At 40.9% G+C, this 21648-nt stretch overlaps 1 protein-coding gene across 2 annotated transcripts in view; it reads left to right on the forward strand.

Annotated features, from left to right (window-relative positions):
• Nucleotides 1–21648, forward strand: part of negr1 (neuronal growth regulator 1) — a 400053-nt gene that overhangs the window by 283441 nt on the left and 94964 nt on the right. For both annotated transcript variants that reach the window (XM_021599922.2, XM_021599923.2), the window contains exons 5-6: nt 9181–9301; nt 10891–11039. In XM_021599922.2, coding sequence (XP_021455597.2) covers nt 9181–9301; nt 10891–11039 — 270 coding nt within the window. The remainder of the gene's footprint in view (nt 1–9180; nt 9302–10890; nt 11040–21648) is intronic.

Here is a 21648-nt window from a genome sequence, read left to right on the forward strand (position 1 = left end):
CACACACACACACACACACACACACACACACACACACACACACACACACACACACACACACACACACACACACGCACACATACACACAGGCAGCCTGCCAAGCCCCTGCCAATACCCCTCAACACAGCACCAATCCCTGTGATAAATTACCAGGAAAAATCCCTGTCTCACTTGCCCACTAGATTTGCAATCTTAGGTCTCCCTTCTCCAGAGTACAGAGATGTAGGGATGCAGATGTAATTGGGAGACACGCAAGTACAGGAAATCAACATACACAAACGGAATGATCAGTATTATGTTCATAAGGACTCCATGTGAAAGATGGTAGACTTCTGTCTTTGGTAGCTTGTACTGTACTGCCACACAAAGACATTCGACATGCACACACTCGCACACACAATTCAGCGTCGCAATGCATCTTTCTTTCCGCGCCTCATCTGACTAAGTGGACTGTTGACATCAGCAATGATACGTAGTGCAATGAAAGGTAGCATATTCATTATAGGGTATGCACAGTATGAACTTGCTAAAAGAACACCAGCACACACCTGTATACGGAGTGCCCTGCTCTTTCAGAAAAACATGAGTCATTGAATAAGATGTTCTGTACTGGTGATTTGTGTCTCAATAGAGCCCCACAGTGGACGTGTCATAATACCCATTAAATCTAGCGGTCAAACAGGGAAATGTTTCCAATCGTTTTTCCACCATTAATTTTTTCCATGGGGAATTTTAAAAACACTTCAAAATAAAAGCTGTGACTCACAGGGTGGCACAGTGGTTAAGGGCCACCAGAGACCGGCCGCGACCGGGAGGTCCGTGGTGCAACGCACAATTGGCATTGCATCATCCGGGTTAGGGAGGGATTGGCCGGTAGGGATATCCTTGTCTCATCACGCACCAGCGACTCCTGTGGCGCGGTGCACGCTAACCAAGGTTGCCAGTGCGCGGTGTTTCCTCCGACACATTGGTGCGGCTGGCTTCCGGGTTGGATGCACACTGTGTTAAGAAGCAATGCGGCTTGGTTGGGTTGTGTATCGGAGGACGCATGACTTTCAACCTTCGTCTCTCCCGAGCCCGTACGGGAGTTGTAGCGATGAGACAAGATAGTAGCTACTAACAATTGGATCCCACGAAATTGGGGAGAAAAAAGGGGGTAAAATTTAAAATAAATCAAAATTCTAAAACGCTAATTAGCATCAAAGTAGACATCATGCAAGACTACAAATCCCTACAAGCTCCTGCACTTCATCTCTAGCTGACACCTTTGCTAACAGGTATTGTGTCAATTTAAAGCTTGCACAAGACAGTTCACAGAATTGTCATTTTAAAGAAATGTAGCCAATTTATTCATTACTAAATATACCTAAAATTAGATAGTTTATCCAAAGATCCAAAATATTTTTACCTTTGCCTCGATTCGGGCAGTCTCGTCCAGATCATCGTGGTATTTGTAGTTCTTTATGATTAGCAGTTAAATAGCATTTTATTATTGGGGGATAAACACAGGTGAATATATTGATAACTTTCACCTTGTCCAAGAGAGATTTAGATAGTTACCCGTCACGCCAGGTTAAGCCTACACGAAACAGCCCTTATTTTAAGTGTTTCTAAAATCCCCTATGGGAAAAATGAATGGTGGAAAAATGATTGGCACCATTTCCTTGTTTCACTTCACAAATGAAATGAGAAATTAAGGTTTGAGTGCAGTTTGCCAAATATCCCGCTGAACAGAACACAGACTGGCTGTGACTGACTGGCAGGTGATTCTCAAAGACTCAATAGTGGAGAATATACCATAACTCAGATTCAGACATGGCATGTGATTGCGTGCTGGCCTGCAAATCCTAAGTGGATAGACTTCCCGGAGTAGGCAGTCTTTTGGGTTTTTGTTTCAGTCACCCTATGTGCTTCTGTTTACTTTCGGTAATACAGTATGTTCTGACCTCAACCTTGTTTTGCATGTTGACTTTGCATTCTCAGTGGCCACTAGACCAAACTGCCATAAAAATTGTATAACCTCAAACCAATGCTACTCACTTGGTCATTGTGTAGCTTGAGTGCTACTCTGATTCATATTAACCACTAACATCACAACAGCAGTGTGGCATTGACGTCAGTCCCTTTCACTATGCAGTTCAGTGACAAACACTTCTCACTTCTCAACATATTTGGAATGGTTTGTATGAAGAGAATAGGATATATGTTACCTGTTTTCACTGACCCACAGAAGACCCCTGTGAGAAGGAAATATTGTCTGCATTAGGAACATTTCCAGTGTATGTGCACTGCTATTCTTTACATACTGTGCACAATGTGCTTTTACCCCACGAACCTGAAAATAGTGATAAGATTTGAACATTATGTTAATAGTTGGTGATAAATGCACATGCAAAAGTGAAAAGAAAAGGCACTCTCGTTGTAGCCTATTTAATGTGGCCAACCACTGTCGTCACATACTAGATTCAACCAAATGCTTTGTGTGAATTCTATATAATTTCAATCCAGCAATTACATTTTCCTTTCAAGACTGTGTTACTTTAAGCTCTGTAAATATTTTAAATACAGAAAGCCCTGGCTGCTTGAGTAAGCGTCCATAGTTTAAGCTGCCTCCCTGACACTGGCAAAGAGATTTACACCGCTTCTTGGCACATGAAAGGAGACTCATTTTGTATTCACAGAACCTGCCTCTGTCATTCAGTCTTTGAACTTCCATTAAGCAATTTATCACCATGCAATTCATTTCATTTTCCTAACCCTTGGGAATGATGCTTTTTTTTCTTCCCACTGCTTCCGTAGCATTTACATTAAATACGTATGCGCACTGACCACAGTGACTGACCACAGTGACTGACCACAGCGCACTGACCATAGTTTTGTTGGGTTGCAAAGCCACCGGTAGTTTACTAAAGTTACCAGAATCTGCAGTAATTTTGGTAATTAACAGAACATCTATGGCAATCTATCATAACCTTAGTAATTTATACTTGAATAACTTTAAAAAGATGTATTCATATACAGTGCCTTGCGAAAGTATTCGGCCCCCTTGAACTTTGCGACCTTTTGCCACATTTCAGGCTTCAAACATAAAGATATAAAACTGTATTTTTGTGAAGAATCAACAACAAGTGGGACACAATCATGAAGTGGAACGACATTTATTGGATATTTCAAACTTTTTTAACAAATCAAAAACTGAAAAATTGGGCGTGCAAAATTATTCAGCCCCCTTAAGTTAATACTTTGTAGCGCCACCTTTTGCTGCGATTACAGCTGTAAGTCGCTTGGGGTATGTCTCTATCAGTTTTGCACATTGAGAGACTGACATTTTTTCCCATTCCTCCTTGCAAAACAGCTCGAGCTCAGTGAGGTTGGATGGAGAGCATTTGTGAACAGCAGTTTTCAGTTCTTTCCACAGATTCTCGATTGGATTCAGGTCTGGACTTTGACTTGGCCATTCTAACACCTGGATATGTTTATTTTTGAACCATTGCATTGTAGATTTTGCTTTATGTTTTGGATCATTGTCTTGTTGGAAGACAAATCTCCGTCCCAGTCTCAGGTCTTTTGCAGACTCCATCATTCTTCCAGAATGGTCCTTTATTTGGCTCCATCCATCTTCCCATCAATTTTAACCATCTTCCCTGTCCCTGCTGAAGAAAAGCAGGCCCAAACCATGATGCTGCCACCACCATGTTTGACAGTGGGGATGGTGTGTTCAGCTGTGTTGCTTTTACGCCAAACATAACGTTTTGCATTGTTGCCAAAAGGTTTAATTTTGGTTTCATCTGACCAGAGCACCTTCTTCCACATGGTTGGTGTGTCTCCCAGGTGGCTTGTGGCAAACTTTAAACGACACTTTTTATGGATATCTTTAAGAAATGGCTTTCTTCTTGCCACTCTTCCATAAAGGCCAGATTTGTGCAATATCCGACTGATTGTTGTCCTATGGACAGAGTCTCCCACCTCAGCTGTAGATCTCTGCAGTTCATCCAGAGTGATCATGGGCCTCTTGGCTGCATCTCTGATCACTCTTCTCCTTGTATGAGCTGAAAGTTTAGAGGGACGGCCAGGTCTTGGTAGATTTGCAGTGGTCTGATACTCCTTCCATTTCAATATTATCGCTTGCACAGTGCTCCTTGGGATGTTTAAAGCTTGGGAAATCTTTTTGTATCCAAATCCGGCTTTAAACTTCTTCACAACAGTATCTCGGACCTGCCTGGTGTGTTCCTTGTTCTTCATGATGCTCTCTGCGCTTTTGACGGACCTCTGAGACTATCACAGTGCAGGTGCATTTATACGGAGACTTGATTACACACAGGTGGATTGTATTTATCATCATTAGTCATTTAGGTCAACATTGGATCATTCAGAGATCCTCACTGAACTTCTGGAGAGAGTTTGCTGCACTGAAAGTAAAGGGGCTGAATAATTTTGCACGCCCAATTTTTCAGTTTTTTATTTGTTAAAAAAGTTTGAAATATCCAATAAATGTCGTTCCACTTCATGATTGTGTTCCACTTGTTGTTGATTCTTCACAAAAAAATACAGTTTTATATCTTTATGTTTGAAGCCTGAAATGTGGCAAAAGGTCGCAAAGTTCAAGGGGGCCGAATACTTTCGCAAGGCACTGTAAGTGATATAAAAGTTAAGTATGAGTTAAGTTAAGTATGAGGGGTTTATGGTAATTTACCATTCTTTTTAGGCTCTGCCTGTCAAGCAGCAGAAGGGCTTATTTGCCAATGTACTGTTAGCTGATCATTTTTATTTTGCAAGCTCCTGAGTGTGCGCAGTGGTCTAAGGCACTGCATCTCAGTGCAAGAGGCGTCACTACAGTCCCTGGTTCGATTTCAGGCTGTATCACATCTGGTTGTGATTGGGAGTCCCATAGGGTGGCGCACAATTGGCACAGCGTTGGCCAAGAGAGGCTGTCATTGTAAATAATTATGTTGTTAACTGACTTGCCTAGTTAAATAAAGGTTAAATTAAAAAATGTATTTTTTACAAGCTCCCAATAGGAACTTTGTATAGACCTGGCTTAAGAGTGTTCATGCTGACAGACATGATAGGCTACATTGATTGATGGACCATGTCAAATTGGCTAGCTATCTAATAACAGATCAGGTCAATATGGCTAGTTTGGTATTTTAGGTATTTTATTAGGATCCCCATTAGCTGTTGCAAAAGCAACAGCTACTCTTCCTGGGGTCCACATGAAACATAATACAGAATTGCATAATACAGAATGTCAATAGACAAGAACAGCTCAAGGACAGAACTACATTTTTTTTAAAGGCACACGTAGCCTACATATCAATGCATACATACAAACTATCTAGGTCAAATAGGGGAGAGGCGTTGTGCCGTGAGGTGTTGCTTTATCTTTTTTTTATTATTATTTGGAAAGAAGTTCCATGCAATTAGGGCTCTATATAATACTGTACGCTTTCTTGAATTTGTTCTAGATTTAGGGACTGTGAAAAGACCCTTGGTGGCATGTCTGGTGGGATAAGTGTGTGTGTCTTAGCTGTGTGTAAGTTGACTATGCAAACAATTTGGTATTTTCGACAATATGTTTCTGTGGACATAATGGAAACTATTTGGAATTTTCGTCTGCGTTGTCGTGACCGCTCTTTCCTGTGGATTTCTGAACATACCGCGGCAAACAAACAGAGGTATTTTGGATATAAAAATCATCTTTATGGAACAAACGGAACATTTGTTGTGTAACTGGGAGTCTTGTGAGTGAAAACATCCGAAGACCATCAAAGGTAAACGATTCATTTGATTGCTTTTCTGATTTTCATGACTGAGCTACCTGATGCCAAGTGTACTTAATGTTTATCGTGCGATCGATAAGGGGGGGTAATTTAAAAATCTGACACGACAGGTGGATTAACAAAAGGCTAAGCTGTGTTTTCCTATATTGCACTTGTGATTTCATGAATATAAATATTTATAGTAATATTTATTGTATGTAGCGCTATACTGTTCAGCGGTTGTTGATGACACTTATCCCGATAGGTGGATTGCAGCCATAACAGGTTAACTAGGTATTTCCTTGCAACACTGTACCACAAGACTGGACAATAATCAAGATTAGACAAAACTAGAGCCTGCAGGTCTTGCTTTTTGGAGTGTGGTGTCAAAAAAGCAGAGCATCTCTTTATTACGGACAGACCTCTCCCCATCTTTACAACCATTGAATCTATATGTTTTGACCATGACAGTTTACAATCTAAGGTAACGCCAAGTAATTTAGTCTCCTCAACATGTTCAATAGCCACACCATTCATTACCATATTGAGCTGAGGTTTAGCACTGAAGGAATGATTTGTACCAAATACAATGCTCTTAGTTTTAGAGATGTTCAGGACCAGTTTATTACTGGCCACCCATTCCAAAACAGACTGCAACTCTTTGTTAAGGGTTTCAGTGACTTCATTAGCTGTGGTTGCTGATGCGTATATGATTGAATCATCAGCAAACATGGACACACATGCTTTGTTTAATGCCAGTGGCAGGTCATTGGTAAAAACTACAAAAGAGTAGAGGGCCTATAGAGCTGCCCTGCGGTACACCACACTTTAGATGTTTCACATTAGAGAAGCTTCCATTAATGAAAACCCTTTTGAGTTCTATTAGATAGATATATCTGAATCCACAATATGGCAGATGTTGAAAAGTCGGGTTATGGTTTAAAGTTTAGGGTCAATAATATCAAATATCAAAGGCTGCAACGGCAACTCCCACAATCTTCTTATCGTCAGTTTCTTTGACAATAAGTTAATAAAGTCATTTTCAGGGGATAAACAAGATGGCTAAATTTGCTTGCCATCTATAGTGGTGATGACTGTAATCCGGCTGACAACTCTACCAGGATGGGGACTGGGACGGGGACAATGTCAAGCTCTTTCCACAAGCCTAATCTCTGATGAAGCAAGCTAAATGACGTGTTTTGTGGATAGGCTACCCTCACTTATAGGCTACCCTCACGTATCTGAAAATACATGATCAATTGATGTTAACTGATCATGAAAAGGATCATGATGGAGCTAAATGTGGAATAATAGGAAATGGGTAGTTCTGACTATGATCTTCAAAAGGTGATGATTTTAAAACCAAATAGTTATAACATTTATTTAACAATCTCTTTATTGATAATGACCTATTATATTATATATTTTACACGCGATAAGGCCACACAGAGGGCCAGTGAAGGATATACTGCTTCTCCGAGACCAGGCCACAATCCCCATCATTCCCGTTAAATAAAGACGGAAATACAGGGGGCGGAGATCGACTGCTTTGTGAGAATTCGTTGGCGAGTGGGTAACCCTCCTCGACCATCCGTTTCTAATGACCAATGTGCAATCACTGGAGAATAAACTGGATGATATACATTCAAGACTATCCTACCAACGGGACATTAAAACGGTAATATCTTATGTTTCACCAAGTTGTGGCTGAACGACGACATGGACAATATACAGTTGGCTGGGTTTTCCGTGCATCGGCAGGACAGAACAGCAACATCTGGTAAGACGAGGGGTGGGGGTGTGTGTCTGTTTGTCAAAAACAGCTGGTGCACGATGTCAAATATTAAGGAAGCCTTGAGTATTGCTTGCCTGAGGTAGAGTGATAAGATGTAGACCACGCTGTCTATGAAGAGAGATTTAATCTATAGTTTTCGTAGCCATCTATTTACTACCACAAACCGATGCATCGAGTGCGGCACTAAGACCGCACTCAATGAGCTGTATAAGGCCATAAGCAAACAAGGAAATGCTCATCCAGAAGCGGCACTCCTAATGGCCGGGGACTATAATGCAGGGAAACTCACAGTTGAAGTTGGAAGTTCACATACACCTTAAACTGAGTTTAAATGTATTTGGTTTTCACAATTCCTTTATGCCACGCACAGAGACGCATGCAAAGCTCTCCCTCACCTTCCATTTGGCAAATCTGACCATAATTCTATCCTCCTGATTCCTGCTTACAAGCAAAAACTAAATCAGGAAGTACCCGTGAGTTGCTCAATACAGAAGTGGTCAGATGACTTGGATGCTACGCCACAGGACTGTTTTGCTAGCACAGACTGGAATATGTTCCGGGATTCATCCAATGGCATTGAGGAGTATACCACCTCAGTCACCAGCTTCATCAATAAGTGCATCGACAACGTTGTCCCCACAGTGACCGTACATACATATCCCAACCAGAAGCCATGGATTACAGGCAACATCCGCACCGAGCTAAAAGCTAGAGCTGCCAATTTCAAGCAGCGGGACACTTGTCTGGACGCTTAAAAGAAATCCCGTTTTGCCCTGAGACGAACCATCAAACAGGCAAAGTGCCAATACAGGACTAAGATTGAATCCTGCTACACCGGCTCTGATGCTTGTCCGATGTGGCAGGGCCCAGCCGTGAGCTGCCCAGTGATGCGAGCCTACCAGACAAGCTAAGTGCCTTTTATGCTCGCTTCGAGGCAAGCAACACTGAAGCATACATTAGCGCACCAGCTGTTCCGGACAACTGTGTGATCACGCTCTCCGTATCAAATATGAGCAAGACCTTTAAACATGTCAACATTCACAAGACCAAATACAAGGATGTGTACTCAGATCATGTACTCAACGATCATGTACTCAAAGTAGCTAACTTTTGCCTTGATGATATATTTGCACACTCTTGGCATTGCCTCAACCAGCTTCATGAGGTAGTCACCTGGAATGCATTTCAATTAACAGGTGTGCCATGTTAAAAGTTAAGTTGTTGATTTCTTTCCTTCTTAAGTAAGAAATTAATGTGTGTGAGCCAATCGGTTGTGTTGTGACAAGTTAGGGGTGGTATACAGAAGATTGCCCTATTTGGTAAAGACCAAGTACATATTATAGCAAGAACAGCTCAAATCAACAAAGAGAAGTGACAGTACATCATTACTTTAGGACATGAAGGTCAGTCAATGCTGACATTTTTTAAAGTTTCCAGTAATATACCCTCCCTTTCCAACCCTAATTGTGTCTTTAAAGTTTCAAGCCTTTCTCACCTCTTACACCTAACTGGACCAAAACCATTTTCCAGTACTACATTCAAGCTGGGGAAAGTGGCTTTTACTGAATGTATTTCAATATCATAGTGTTTCCTCCTGTTAACATGTTTATTTATTTTTCATTTCAGTCGCCCCAGCCATCCACGAGATGAAAAGCCATGGAGTCGGCCTGGGACGCACAGCTCTGCTGAGGTGTGAGGCTGCAGCTGTACCCACACCATCATTTGAGTGGTACAAGGGAGAGAAAAGGTTAGAGAAACAAATTGCTCTGCATCAATCGCCATGGAAATAAATGTTATTTGGGTTTATAGAGTTGGATGCATACTTGTTGCCAACCATTAGAACTCAAGTAGTTCCATTGGTTCGATCCATTATGCAATGAGGGTATAGCGTGTTCTGAAGCATCTTTGACTTCTTCACACATGACAATCATGACAAACAAACCATCACCATATAGTAAAGGTGTTAACAATGTTTTAGTCTGGCACTAACTGTCTCTAGTCTGGCCCTGGAAAGTATAAATAATAAATAATCCAATAAGAAAAGTCATGTTGACTTCGTCCTCACCTTGCATTCTAATGAAATGTTTGCCTAGCTCATCAATGAGCTAGAAACATTCTCAGCACATACATCAATCAGTGTAGATTCAAGTGGCTGTTCTTGAATTTAGAAACCAAATTACTCCCATTACCCATCATTTACCCACTCCTAGTGTGCACAATTTCAATCATCAGTTCACACTGTGCTAATTGTAATTATAGGGTGGATTCAATTTATTTAAATTGCTAAGGAGGCACATTGCCATGATTGTAGTGTTTACTTAATCCTAAACCTAGCTCTACGTTTGAGCCTTTTAACATGAAAAGTCATTTTTCTTGACACATTGGTAGTTATAAAGAGGTCTTAAAGACATTATGGATGTGTGCGCTCCATTATGGTAGAGCATGGATGTTTCTATATGCTAGGCAGCACTCAGTGTTCCCAGATGTTAAGTGCCACCACAGTACATTTAGCTGTATGTGGATGTCACTATAGTATGAATGCAGTCATGCCACTGGTTTGTCTGCATCGGAAATAATGAGACAGTTTTGACAGTAAAATCTTTCTTTTGAGGCTTCACTGTTCAAGAGAAACGCGTTTGCTCTGACAGAGACAGTGATGCTTGTTTTGTGGCGTTCCGGAGGAGAAGCAAGCGTGCTCCCAGACTCCCGCCGAGATTATCAGTGAATGTTCAACTAACATTTGAGGAAATCGCAGTGGGAGAGAGAACAACAGATGCTCAGAGATTTGCTGGACATAAGGTCACACGTAGCGTTTCAACTCTGAGTGCCACTGTGAGCCAGTCAAACTACGCAAGTGCACATACAGGAGGCCATTGCGCTTCCAAAATAGGAGTCGTCCCTGTCTTCTCCCTGGACATTTTCAATATTTTAGGTCATTTAATTTAAACAATGGCTAAATTGTAGATCATATCTTAGGTATCTCATCCTACCTCCTCAGATTGTTAATAGTATGCACCAGAAGGGAAAAAAACTGAATAAACTGATTAGAAAGGAATAATGGTGAACATTGAATGCCAATAATGCCAATAATAAGTGACATGCTTCTAGTTCACTTACTCTTAGGGGTATCTCTCTATCACACTGTGGCAGTCCTTCAAAACAACCCTCAAAGACATAAGCCCAGCGAAAGGATAAATGGATGTGTTGAAGAGGATGATGAAGTACTTTAGAGACCCTATTTGAGGTTGATAAATATTTTCTCCCTCCTTGACTCACCTCTTCCTACTTGACATTTTCAGAAAAGGAAAGCTTTATTTGTAGTCCGTTCTATTTCAGGATTAACAAGGGACAAGGGATTGACATCAAGAACCTCAGCTCCAGATCAGTCCTCACAGTGACCAACATGACAGAGGATCGCTATGGTAACTACACGTGTGTCGCTGCCAACATCCTGGGAAGGGCCAACGCCAGTGTGCCTCTCATTCGTAAGTAGCCTGGATGTGTCTATGTCATTGCTGACATGGGCCTTTTCTGTGGGGGCTCTTGCATTTTGAAACAGTATGAAACATTGCTTGACCACTTCCTTTCTGCCGGTGCAGATGTATTAATTTTCTCATTCATTTTTGTGTATTTTTATATGTTAAAGGATATACGTGTGTATATGCTTGTGTGTGTGTGTGTGTCCACACACATCAAGCAAGCAGCAAGGAAGCAACAAGGAAAGAGAATATTTACTGTAAAACCATTTTTGATCAAGTAGATGATGTATAAAATTCCATTTGATATGTTCAGCAATGAAATATTAGCCGGTACATTTCAATTATTCAATAGTTTGTGCAGCTCCCTCTAATAACAGTGTCCTTAACAGACCAAACCCTGCTCTACAGAAAGATACCCTTATAGGTGGTGAATGCCAAGGGAGTGCTTGAGTCTCCTGTTTGTGCATGCACAAAGAGCCACATCAAAGGCTGTGTGAGATCCTCAAATGGAGGGATCGTAATGTGACGACGCTGCAGAGGCCTCAAAGGCAGACTGAGTGGCAACAGGGCCCCAAAATAGACAGCCAGGCAGCTTCCTGTGTTCCCTCAGAACTGTGCTTCTCTCTCTCTCTCTCGCGCGCTTTCACCCTCTCTCTCTGATAAACACTAATGGAAGAGAGGCCAAGCAATCCCTGCAGCACGACACAAAACCCGCACATAAACACACACAACAAACCAAGGAGTGAATTTGCCGTGGGTGACTTTAAATTGCTATCCTAGTAACAGTCAATAGGTATTGATGAGGTGGAGGAGGGGAGAAATTAATTTTTAATCAAGAAGTGCCCATTGGGGTAAATGTATTGAGGCAACAGTGACAATATGGGTTCATGTGTTTGGGGGAAATCTTGTGAAATTGTGGGCTATTGCATTGGGCCATCTTTTGCTCGTCCATTTTTCCTGTTTCTTTCTTTGGGTACATTCTCTGTTTTGCTTGGTTCTTTTAATCACACCCAAGGGTTGCAACTTTACACATCCACTTATAAACCTATTAATTTTAAACTTAAATTATATAATAATGTACGTTGCTCAAGTACAGACCTTAACCTCAAAAACTGCAGCTATATACACCTTGGTGAATTAAGGCAGGATGCATAGTACTTTTAAGTGCAAAGAGAACATGAAAAAGGTGTCAACCTGCACCAGTCTTCTTCAGTGTATTTCCAATGACAGATGGTTTGGTTGTGTTGGAAAAGAGAGGTGAGTATCAACATCTGAGCTTTGGGCTTGTATGTCGTTTTGTGTCTTGCACACAACTTGTTTCACTGATTTCTATCTAGTCGGTGGGAGTTGTGGGATTGTTGTGTCCCAACTGTGCTGTTAAAGTGGTTGAGTTCGTTTGTCCAAGTCTTTGTCAGAATGTGTGGGTTCTTTGTTTCCCTGGAGTTTTTGTTTAGTCAGGGTCTCTGCTGCAAAGAGTTGTGAGCCTCCCTGGCATTTTAGACACTCAAGCTTTCGACAGGGTACTCACCACGCTGATACATGATATCCAATATCCACTCTATTCAACTTTTTTTTTAACTCAAGACCCTCTTTCAGAATGCCTGTCTTATATTATACACCATGCACTGCTGCATCACGCTCTCGTGTATATAGTCTCCATAAAAAAAGAGTGTGTGTTTCATGTCACAGAAGTGAACCTTTACAAAATGATGCACAGATTTAGTCCCCCTTTCCCCCAACAATTCAGAGGACTCCTCTAGCTTAATTGGTCAAGCAATTATCCCCTGCCCACCTCGGCTTAGCTCTGGAGGACCTTTGCAGTCTAACCCCAACCTTCCTCCTTTTGGTTATTGGCCAAAAGGAGAAGAAGCACACAGTAACTGCTTCTGCTCCTGACAAACTTCATCCTGGCAGCCATGTTGAACGAGGACTCCACTAGCTGGTGGGCTAATAACTGCCTAGTTTGTTTTTCATGCTTATCAATCACCGCCCGGATTTGTGTCGTCTCTCCATGTCTCCTTGTCTGTTATTGTTGTTGTTGTCATTGTTATTAGTGTTGTTGTTTGCAGTCACCATACTGTGACCACACCTCAGTCATTGAGCATAAAGGGCCAAAAACTTGTACCAAATCGTGGTGGATATGATAGGAGTTTATGCCTACAAATAATGTCATACAAAGTGCCTTCAGGAACTACTCATACCCCTTGGCTTGTTCCAAATTGTGTTCTGTTACAGCCTGAATTTAAAATGGATGAAATCCTTTTCCAAACAATGCCTCATAATGACAAAGTACATTTTTGGGGGGACATTTCTGCTAATTTATTGAAAATTAAATGCAGAAATATGTATACTGATTTTACTGAGATACAGTTCATATAAGGAAATCAGTCAATTGAAAGGAATTCATTAGGCCCTAATCTATGGATTTCACATGACTGGGCAGGGGCACAGCTATGGCTGGGCCTGGGAGGGCATAGGCCAACCCACTTGGGAGCCAGGCCACCCACTGGGGAGGCAGGTCCAGCCAATCAGAATTTTCCCCACAAAAGGGTTTTATTACAGACATAAAAGCTTCTCAGTTTCATCAGCTGTCCAGGTGGCTGGTCTCAGACGATCCCGCAGGTGAAGAAGCTGGATGTGGAGGTCCTGGGCTGGTGTGGTTACACTCGGTCTGCGGTTGTGAGGCCGGTTGGACGTACTACCAACGACATTGGAGGCGGCTTATGGTAGAGAAATTAACATTCAATTATTTCGCAACAGCTCTGGTGGACATTTCTGCGGTCAGCATGCCAATTCCACACTCCCTAAAAATTTGAGACATTTGTGGCATTGTGTGATAAAACGGCACATTTTAGAGTGGCCTTTTATTGTCCCCAGCACAAGGTGAACATGTGTAATGATCATGATGTTTAATCAGCTTCTTGATATGCTACACCTGTCAGGTGGATGGATTATCTTGGCAAGGGAGAAATGCTCATTAAAAGTGATGTAAACAAATTTGTGAACAAAATTTGAAAAACAAGCTTTTTGGAAAATATCTGGGATCTTTCATTTCAGCTCATGAAACATGGGGCCAACAATTTACAGATTGCGTTTATATTATTGTTCAGTATAATTTACATACACTACATGGCCAAAAGTATGTGGACACCTGCTTGTTGAACATCTCATTCCAAATCATGGGCATTAATATGGAGTTGGTCCCCCTTTTGCTGCTATAACAGCCTCCACTCTTCTGGGAAGGCTTTCCACTAGGTGTTGGAACATTGCTGCTGGGACTTGCTTCCATTCAGCCACAAGAGCATTAGTGAGGTCAGGCACTGATGTTTGGAGATTAGGCCTGGCTCACAGTCGGCATTCCAATTCATCCCAAAGAGTTGGGGTCAGGGCTCTGTGCAGGCCAGTCAAGTTCTTCAACAAATATTATGGCTGAACTCAAATGTGCTGCTTTAAAATACCTGTATTTATGGGAAAGATGTTTGAAAAGGGTATTTTGTTCTGATATGATATTGTAAATTGGAATGGTAGAGTTTTGGCCTTCATGGAGTTCAGAATTGTACGGGAAGGTCTACTCAAGCCAAGAGTACAACCAACTGATTACAGCATTGCCCCAAAAATGGAGGAGGCAGGTGGCAGCGGGAGGAGGTAGAGTACTCATCTGTCTGCCCAATATAAAGGATCAAAACTGGCAGAGGAATAAAAATAGCATAAATAGGAAAGTATACCAGTTTCATTTGAGAACCAGGATGTTGACACCTGTGCCATACAGATTGCAAAATAGTTGGGAAGAGATTTTTGATGTACGATTCCATGGTACAGAGTTTATGAGTATATACAGTGCCTTGCGAAAGTATTCGGCCCACTTGAACTTTGCGACCTTTTGCCACATTTCAGGCTTCAAACATAAAGATATAAAACTGTATTTTTTTGTGAAGAATCAACAACAAGTGGGACACAATCATGAAGTGGAACGACATTTACTGGATATTTCAAACTTTTTTAACAAATCAAAAACTGAAAAATTGGGTGTGCAAAATTATTCAGCCCCTTTACTTTCAGTGCAGCAAACTCTCTCCAGAAGTTCAGTGAGGATCTCTGAATGATCCAATGTTGACCTAAATGACTAATGATGATAAATACAATCCACTTGTGTGTAATCAAGTCTCTGTATAAATGCACCTGCACTGTGATAGTCTCAGAGGTCCGTTAAAAGCGCAGAGAGCATCATGGATCTAGGAGGATTCGGGTTCACATTTTTTGGCCTGGTGGGAGATCTGCCAAGCATGCCCTTGAGCAGGGCATTGACCCTGGATGCTTCTGTGTGTCGCTCTGATTGGGAGTCTGTTGGATGACTGATATGATGTAGTTGTTGAGCGGCTTCACTGCAAGTAAATTGTATGTTTCGGATATTCAATAAAAAATACAACTACATTTATTTTTAAATAACAAAATAAAAAAATGATGTAAAACATTCTACCACACCAATCTCAACATTTCTGCATGGACCTCGCTTTGTGCACGGGGGTATTGTCATGTTGAAACATGAAAGGACTTCCCCAAACTGTTGCCACAAAGTTGGAAGAACAGAATAGTCTAGAATGTCATTGTATGCTGTAGCGTTAAGATTTCCCTTCACTGGAACTAAGGGGCCTAACTCAAACAATGAAAAACAGCCCCAGACCATTATTCCTCCTCCACCAAACTTTACAGTTGGCGCAATGCATTGGGCAGGTAGGGTTCTCCTGGCTTCCGCCAAACCCAGATTCGTCCGCCGGACTGCCAGACTGGGAAGCGTGAGTCATCATTCCAGAGATGGAATGATCCAATGCTAGTGAGCTTTACACCACTCCATCCAACGCTTGGCATTGTGCATGGTGATCTTAGGCTTGTGTGCGGCTGCTCTGCCATGGAAACCCATTTCATGAAGCTCACGACAAACATTTATTGTACTGACGTTGCTTCCAGAGGCAGTTTGGAACTCAGTAGTCAGTGTTCCAGCCGAGGACAGACTTATTGGAAAGCTCGCATCCTAGGACGATGCCACGTTGAGCTCTTCAGTAAGGCCACTCTATTGCCAATGTTTGTCTATGGAGATTGCATTGTTGTGTGCTCGATTTTATAAACCTGTCAGCAACCGGTGTGGCTGAAATAGCCGAATCCACTAATTTGAATGGGTGTCCACATACTCTTTTATATATAGTGTAAGTTTTCACATCCCTGAGTCAATACCCCCCCCCCCCCCCCATGCTACTAAAGGAAATTAAACTGATTGAGAATTAGGTTTACTTCTTTGGTTTGCTCCACTTCCAAATGTTAAACCATTTCAGTAGAGGGAGGGAATTGTTTTCTTTAATTGGCTAATATCTCACTTCTTGTATAAATGTTTTGGCCATTTTAACCCCCAGATTAATTTACAACACTCTGGTTGTGTTCGTGGTCCAGATTCCCTGTGGAGTAGCACATGGGACTGGAGACTGAGGAAGAGGCTGGAAATGCAAATAGCCGTCTTTGGATGACTGAGCCCCGTGGAACCCCCACATAAGATGATATGCATGCTAAACAGCATTAACAAGGAGAAGAATAACAAATTATGTGGTACATAAATATATAAAATAGTAACACCTGCTGCCATATCATTAAAGAGGAAAAACAGTTAAGATAGCCTCAAGAAATATTCACACAATGAATGTGGCTGTGCATGAAAGACGGATGATGTAATCATGTCGTGGCAGCCCGGGTTGGGCTCAGTCGGAATTGCAATTTAGTAAATTGGTGATTTTTTTCATCATTATCATGACCTTAGTTTTGATTCGATAATCAACCTTCAGCCAAAGCTGAACAAGTCTATTTAAAGATATTCATTTGTTATTCTAAGAACCACTCTAAGAACACAAAGCAAATCGCATACAACTCCCCACTAAATTAATCTGGGCAGCTCTGAATTGTGTGAATGTTACTCATTTTCTGCCGTCATTGTTCTGTGAAGACAAGAGGATGTTTTATTACAGTGTAAGATGAAATACCCCGCTGCATAATGTGTTTTGTCTCGCAAGTGAGTCCTGTATAGAGGTCACTCAGCATACACAAGAATGCTTTTTGATGGGATACATTGTGTGAATGTGAGAATGTAGCTAACTCCCAACCTCATTGAGGATATAGGAGGGAGATTGCATGTCAAAGGATATCATACTTTGCAGTAATGGAAGAATGTCTGAGAGAGCTGAGAATGGGAGATGATTCAGTAGTGGATTCGTGCTCAAGTATTAATCAGATAATGCTGCTGCTTGAAAAAAGCCTGTCCTCAGATATCCACTACTGCACTAGTTACCCCAAAATAAATTTTACAAATCACTGGTTCCCACCAATATAGTCAGAAAAAGAGTATCATTGTAAATTTAATATATGGCTCTTTACACATATTCAAATGTAAAGCATATCGGACTTTTAATTTTTGTTACAAATCCTAATGGTTTCTTCTTTAGGAGCCCTTCTAGTTCAGATACTTGGAAAACTAGCAAGAAGGCTAAGGCCTGAAAAAGTTGAATGAGCAATTGGTGTCTCTCCATTTGCCCTGAAATCAAAATGTATATATTGAGTGCCCATGTAACTGGATTAAAATGGAAAGTGTAAGTAGGCTCCGCACTACTCTTGCATGTCCTAGATATCATTGCCCGCTTTGCAAGTAGAAAGAAAATAAAGTGGCAGTCTTTTTTGGACACACCTACTCATTCAAGGAGTTTTCTTTATTTTGACTATTTTTAACATTGTAGAATAATAGTGAAGTCATCAAAACTATGAAACAATACATATGGAATCATGTAGTAACCAAAAAAGTGTAAATCAAATCACAATATTTTTTTGAGAGATTGACAAGTGGGTGCAAAGCTGTCATGAGGGTGGCTACTTTGAAGAATCTCAAATATAAAATATATCAGTCCAGTTATGCATTAGGGGGCGCTATTAAAATTTTTGGATGAAAAACGTTCCCGTTTTAAACAAGATATTTTGTCAAGAAAATGCCAATGATTCCTTATATGGCTGTGAATGAGCTACGAATGAGCTTACGTTTTCCACGTATTCCCCAAGGTGTCTACAGCATTGTGACGTCTTTGTACGCATTTCCGTTGAAGAATAGCCGTAAGGGATCATATATAGCAAGTGGTCACATGGTGTCTCCCGCAGAAAATCTTGCGTAAAATACTGAGGTAGCCATTTTTCCAATCGCTTCTTATGAGAAACCAATTGCCTCAACGGATATATCATCGAATATATATGTTAAAAACACCTTTAGGATGGATCCTAAACAACGTTTGCAGTGTTTCTGTCGATATTATGGAGCAAATTTTGAAAAAAGTTTGGCGTTGTAGTGGTAGCATTTTCCGGTCGATTTGTCAGCCAAGCATGATGAACAAACGGGAGCTATTTCACCTACAAAAATAATATTTTTGGAAAAAAGGAACATTTGCTTTCTAACTGGGAGTCTCCTGAGTGAAAGCATCTGAAGTTCTGCAAAGGTAAATGATTTAATTTGGTTGCTTTTCTTATTTTTGTGAAAATGTTGCCTGCTGCCAGCAGAGCCTAGCATAGCATTATGCCATGATAAACTTACACAAATGCTTGTCTAGCGTTGGCTGTAACGCATATTTTGAAAAACTGAGCTGACAGTGTTGTTAACAAAAGGCTAAGCTTGTGTTTGAATATATTTCATTCATTTCATTTGCGATTTTCATGAATAGGAAAAGTTTATTTATGTCCCCTGCGTTATGCTAATTCGTTTGAGGCTATGATTATGATCCCGGATCCGAGATTGCTCGTCGCAAGAGGTTAACACTTTTTTGGTTACTACTTGACTTCATATGTGTTATTTCATAGAATAAGAGTGAAGACATCAAAACTATGTAGAAAATAGTAAAAATAAATAAAAACCCTTGAATGAGTAGGTGTGTCCAAGCTTTTGACTGGTACGAAGGCAGTTTAACCACAATAATGGCTGCTTGAGTTTCCTCTCCCCTGTGGAGGTTTCTGGGGGTGTTCATGTCTGCATTTTGGGATTATGGTGAGGTCTACATTTGAGTTTCTCTCAGCACAATCTTGTTTGTCACCTCCCACCAAATTCTATTTGACAAAGCAACCATCAAACTTAATGATCCATATGTATAAAGGTGTTTGCACATACAGTCCTCTTTAACCCTATCAGTCCTGAGACTCCAACTCCATCAGCTTTTCATTTATCTGACTTTAATTTATCTGCCTGTCCATCCCTTTATATAGCCTCACAATGAAGTCTTTTACCCCAAAACAATTCAGCACAACCAGGGATACAAGTAGAATACAAATCTGATATAAACAGTTGCATTCATGAGTTATATTGACAAATCTCAACAACAAACAAAAGGTCAGCCAAAACAAAAACCTGATAAAAAATGAATTTACACTACAGTTCAAAAATCTGGAGCATCAGCATTTGTGGGTTCGATTACAGGCTCAAAATGGCCAGAAACAAAGAACTTTGTTCTGAAACTCGTCCAAAAAACTGCTCAGTGGGAAATTAATATCCAGCTGTTACATGTGTGTGTTTGTGATTCTCAGCTTTTATAGATAGCTTTTAAAGGGTGTGAAGCATGAGTTTTTACTTACCAGTGTAACAACACAGTATCGTGAAAGACTTAGTAACTTAGTTGTCGTCACGATCTGGTTACCTATAATTACAAAAACGTATGTTTTTGGGTTATTACATATTTATCAAATTATTTATTCTTAACTACTCCCAATGCACTATTTCTCAACGTCATATGGAGGATATACTCTGTCCTACCACGTTCATATGCTAACTCTGTAGCTAGCTCAAGCTGGCTAACATTAGCCACTAGCCATGCTAGCATTTAATTACATTCCACACCAAGTGTTGGCATTGGTGAGTTACAATACACCAATCACGAGAAAGTGTGATGTAAACAAGGAGCAGATGGGGCACGTGTGGACATGCAGCGTGTTCTTCACAGACTTTGTGGCAGTGTTATCTAGTGGGAACCCATTAGCTAGGCAGGCTCTGGTGCCTTCTTGTCGTGGGCTCAAAACAAAAGAGAAAATTACACCTGCTTGCTCTATTTGTGGTTCTGTTTTGGTTGTGTTCTGTTAGTTATGTTCTAGCTGGTCTCCAGTTGTTGGGCTCTCGCTTGCTGACCATAACAGGGGTTGTTGTTCACTTATTTATTTTTTTGAGCAGTTTGAACTCGAAAGGAACTCAGACTGCTCAAAATAGCCCCCAAAGCTAACGGAACTGAGACCATCTCGAGAGGTGGTAAGAGTTCGGTTTGCTTCCCTTTTTAAGGGCAAGTTTAACAAAAAAACTCCTCAGGTTCGCTTGTCATTATTCCCGCACCACACACTAGACTACTGCAACACTGTTTCCCATGCCATGACCCCTCACATTGGTGCCACAAAAGAGAGAAGATGATGATGTGCGAGATCGTGGAAAAAACGTGCAGTTTCTGGATATTGATTAACGATGCATAGAAATTCCCAACGATGTGTGGAGTTTTGTACTGACACAATGTTCAGATTATTTGTTTGCATTACGCGATCTATAGGCTGAGTGCTTCCTAAGCTGTTTTTTGTGGGGCTTGAATAGTGTGAGAAGACAACATATTTGGTGAGAATCACAACATAGGTTACAAAAGTAAGGTCCTTGTTATCCGGGATCCTTGGGACGTACCAACTCTGAAGTTACCCCATTGTAGTTGACATTTAAAATGGTAAGGGTTAAGGTCAGGTAAGGGTTATGGTTAAGGTAAGTTTAGGGATTAAGGTGAGTGACATCCCAAGAATCCACAATAGCACTAATCAAAACATATATGTTGCATCTTTTAATTATTATTTTATTTTTTATTTAACCTTTATTTAACTTGGCAAGTCAGTTAAGAACAAATTCTTATTTACAATGACAGTATACCCCAGCCAAACCCGGACAACGCTGGGCCAATTATGCACCGCCCTATGGGGCAGTAGCCTACATTGGGTGTACAATTTTCAATTACAGCATTATTTAATCTGCATTATAAATTGGGTGGTTCAAGCCTTGTATGCTGGTTGATTGAAATCTGTGGGATATCAGACTATATACCATGGGTATGACAAAAACATTTATTTTTACTGTTCTAATTATGTTGGTAACCAGTTGATAATAGCACTAAGGCACCTCGGGTGTTTCTGATATATTGCAAATATACTCCGCAATATACCATACCCCCTCGGGTCTTAATGCTTAATGATACCATGGAATTGTTGAATACTCGTTTCTGTTTGGCTTGAAGGGCTTTCTAGTGTGCATTATTTTCCTGTAACGCACGGTATAATTTAATGGCTAATCAACTCAAAGTTTATTTGTCACGTGCGCCGAATACAACACAGTGAAACGCTTACTTACAGGCACTAACCAATAGTGCAAAAAAGGTGTTTGGTGAACAATAGGTAAGTAAAAAAATAAAACAACAGTAAAAAGAAGGCCATATACAGTAGCGAGGCTATAAAAGTAGCGAGGCCACATACAGACACCGGTTCATCAGGCTGATTGAGGTAGTATGTACATGTAGATATGGTTAAAGTGGCTATAGTT

Source organism: Oncorhynchus mykiss, chromosome 4 (assembly GCF_013265735.2).
Source record: "Oncorhynchus mykiss isolate Arlee chromosome 4, USDA_OmykA_1.1, whole genome shotgun sequence".
In the NCBI taxonomy this organism is placed as follows: Eukaryota; Metazoa; Chordata; class Actinopteri; order Salmoniformes; family Salmonidae; genus Oncorhynchus; species Oncorhynchus mykiss.